Source organism: Pediculus humanus, genomic scaffold (genome assembly GCF_000006295.1).
Source record: "Pediculus humanus corporis 1103172107445 genomic scaffold, whole genome shotgun sequence".
Classification (NCBI taxonomy): Eukaryota; Metazoa; Arthropoda; class Insecta; order Psocodea; family Pediculidae; genus Pediculus; species Pediculus humanus.
This window is the reverse complement of record NW_002987066.1, coordinates 145,369-148,532: the sequence shown is the minus strand read 5'-3', so window position 1 is coordinate 148,532 and position 3,164 is coordinate 145,369. Positions and strand designations below refer to the sequence as shown.

Here is a 3,164-nt window from a genome sequence, read left to right as displayed (position 1 = left end):
TGTGTGTGAAACCGGAAGTTAAATTTAATTATTATTTACTAAAATTTTTTTATTAATTAATAAAAACAACAAAATAATTTTTTAATGTTAAAAAAAAAACTCTTGTTTCGTTAATTTAAAACACAATAATAATAATAATAATAAAAATCAATAATATCCCTCCGTCTTATTATTATTATCATCATCATCATCGTTTTTTTCCCCCCTTTCTTCTTTTCCTTCGATAATTTATTATTTTCATTCATTCTGTTTCGTACGATACTTTCACCTTTCATTTTAGATTTTACTTTCGTTTATTATTATTATCATCATCATTATTATTATTATTATTATTGTACCTTTTACGTATCGATATTTATTCGTTAAAAAAATTTTTTTTTTGAGTTGATCCTACGTAAAAATTTCGTTTTCACACCATCGCGTGTGTAAAATTTTCAAATTTCTTCATCATTCAAATTAAGTTTTTTTTTTTTTTTTTTTACTTGGTTGTTGTTTGTTGTTGTTGTTTTTAATTAAAACGGAAGTTTGAAATAAAAAAGAAGAAAAAGAAGAAGAAAATTATGCATAAAAAAAATAAAATTTTTTTATCGTTTTGTTTTGAATTTAAATGAATGAATGATCGAATGGATTTTCCAAAACATTCAGACAAAATCGATAATAATTTTTTTTAAGGGGTAAAATGTCAATTATTATTATTATTATTATCGTCATTAATAAAAATTATTCTGGAATGTTTCAAATACGCAAATAAGTAAACGAAAAAAAAAAAAAAAAAAGATTCGGTTAATGTAGAAAACAATTCAATTAAATTTAAAAAATCCGCCATTTTTGTTTATGCGAAGGTCTAAAGAGAAATGACGTCACGAAATTACGTTAAAATTTGTTTAAAATAAATTGATTTTTTTAATATATATTAACAGTTACTCACCATCACTTGTGTCGGTCTTCATTACCATAGTTTTGAAGCAAACGACAAATATGGTCTCATAGTATCAACTGGTACCTTTTGCGGTTTTCTTATCATACTCATCGGTGTTTACGCCGGATATTTATTTTCAATGCCTATAAGCAAAAGAATAGTAAGTAAAATAAAACTATTTTCAAAGGAAAAAGGAAAAAGGAAAAATTAATTAATTAATTTTAAATTATAGGATGCTTTCTACAGCATTTGCGGTTGTGCACTTTTTGTCGCATCAGGAGCTCTTTCCATTGATCATTTTCAACATAAAAAATATGATAAGGAATTATCTGATATCGGTCTTGCCAAGGGTTCTCTTGCCGTTATTAACGGTTTGGTATTCCTCGTCGATGCCATCGTCAGTTTCAAAAGCGAATAAAAATTTAATATAACCTTTCCCCCCCCTCTATCTCTCTCTCTTATTAAAAATTATTAATTTTTTTTTTATTTTCTCTTTCACATTTTTCTTTTTCTTTCTTTTCCTTTTATTTGATTTTTTTTTAAACGCACGTTTAAAAAATAAACAAATTTCTTTGCAAGACCGGAAAGCTTTAAATTGGGGAGGTATGTAAGATGCTGGAGAAAATTCCAGAAAAATAGGAAAAATCCATCCATGTCAGCAACAACACAAAACAACGCATTTAACTGCCGTTACCTGTAACTTTTTTTTTTTTTTTTAATCATAAATATATATATATATATAAATAAATAATATATTATTTTTGTGCGGTCACGTGTTGCACTTATATTAATATAATAATATATTAAATAATATATATATATTTACGTATTATTACATATGTATTATTTATTAAATGTAGAAGAGTAGACGGAAAAAAAAAATTATTAATAATTTGCTTCTTTTTTTATTTTTTCATTAATTAATTATTATTATTTATTTTTATTATGTAAAAGCGCGCAAAATTTTGTTGATAACAAAAAAAAAAATTTTATTATCATTATCATTAGTATTTTTTATTATTTTTTTTCTTCGCTTTTAAATTATTTTTATATTAATGTTGAGAATGATTTATTACGAATATTAGTTTTTTAGCGTATGTTTGTTTGTTTGTTTGTTTGTTTGTCTGCTTTTGTGTGCGTGTGCGTGTGCATGTGCGTTCGTTAAAAAGAGTGCAAGTTTTTTTAAAAAATTATTATTTTTATATTTTATCCAGGAAATAATAAACGCATAAAAGAAATTTTTTTTTTTTTTTTTTAGTTTTCCCATACGGTTTTTTGTTTTTTATTACAATTTTAACGAGAGACACGGAAATGTTGTAACGTTTTTTTTTTTTGTTTTATGACAAAACCACACCTAAATGTTATGTTTTTTCCTTTTTCTAGGTTAACCTTTGTTTGTTCGTAAATTAACATTATTATTATTCGTCGTAATTAAAAATAAATAAATAAATAAATAAAATCGCCGATTTGTTTTTATATAAACCGCAGTTGCCTACGAAACGAAAAATATACAACAAAAAAAAATTTTTAGAAAAACATTTTTAAAATAAATTTTTTTTGTTTACTTTACTTGATAAATTTTTATAAAAAAAAAAAAAAAATGTATTTAAAAAATAAATTTTTTGTAACTAAAACAACCAAAAACAATAACAACCACAACCTAAAACAACCACAACAACAATTCTCTCAAACAATTTTTTTTTCATAAATATTTTAATAATAATGAAAAATTTTACGCTTTTATTATCATTATAAGTTTTTTTTAAAAAAATAATAATAATAAAATATATACAATATTACTTAAATGCTGTTTAGTGTAAAAAAAAAAAAAAATTCAAAAAGTGCATTTAATAATAATAATAATAATTTTTAAAAAATTAGTTTATAGCTTGCACGAATATTAAAAAAAAAAAAAAAAATTTTTTAAATATAAATAATTCACAGTATTTGTTTAAACTTTTATTTTTTGTTAATGATAATAATGATAAGAAATGCTTTTTATTATATTGCCTTACTATTTTGCCTTTTTTTTCTAAATGTGATTTATTTAGCCTTTTTTTTTTTTTTAAACTAATTTATTAAATAAAATAAATTTTTGCTAATTAAAATTTAAAAGAAAAATAAATAAAAAAATAAATTTTAATAATTTATATATATAAAAGTTTTTTTTTTTTTTATTATCATTATTTTTAATTATGTAAAATTTATTTAATTGCGTTTGAAATAAAAACAATTTTTTTTTGTA

General features: G+C 21.4%; 1 protein-coding gene across 1 annotated transcript; it reads left to right on the top strand.

Moving 5' to 3' along the window:
• Positions 1 to 854: 854 nt before the first annotated feature.
• On the top strand, positions 855 to 2,239 carry Phum_PHUM094210 (uncharacterized protein; the record flags this gene model as incomplete). The annotated part of the gene is made up of 5 exons (XM_002423856.1): positions 855 to 872; positions 921 to 1,079; positions 1,152 to 1,320; positions 1,499 to 1,522; positions 2,178 to 2,239. 5 exons carry the CDS (start codon positions 855 to 857, stop codon positions 2,237 to 2,239), a joined length of 432 nt encoding a protein of 143 aa, XP_002423901.1.
• Positions 2,240 to 3,164: the final 925 nt, after the last annotated feature.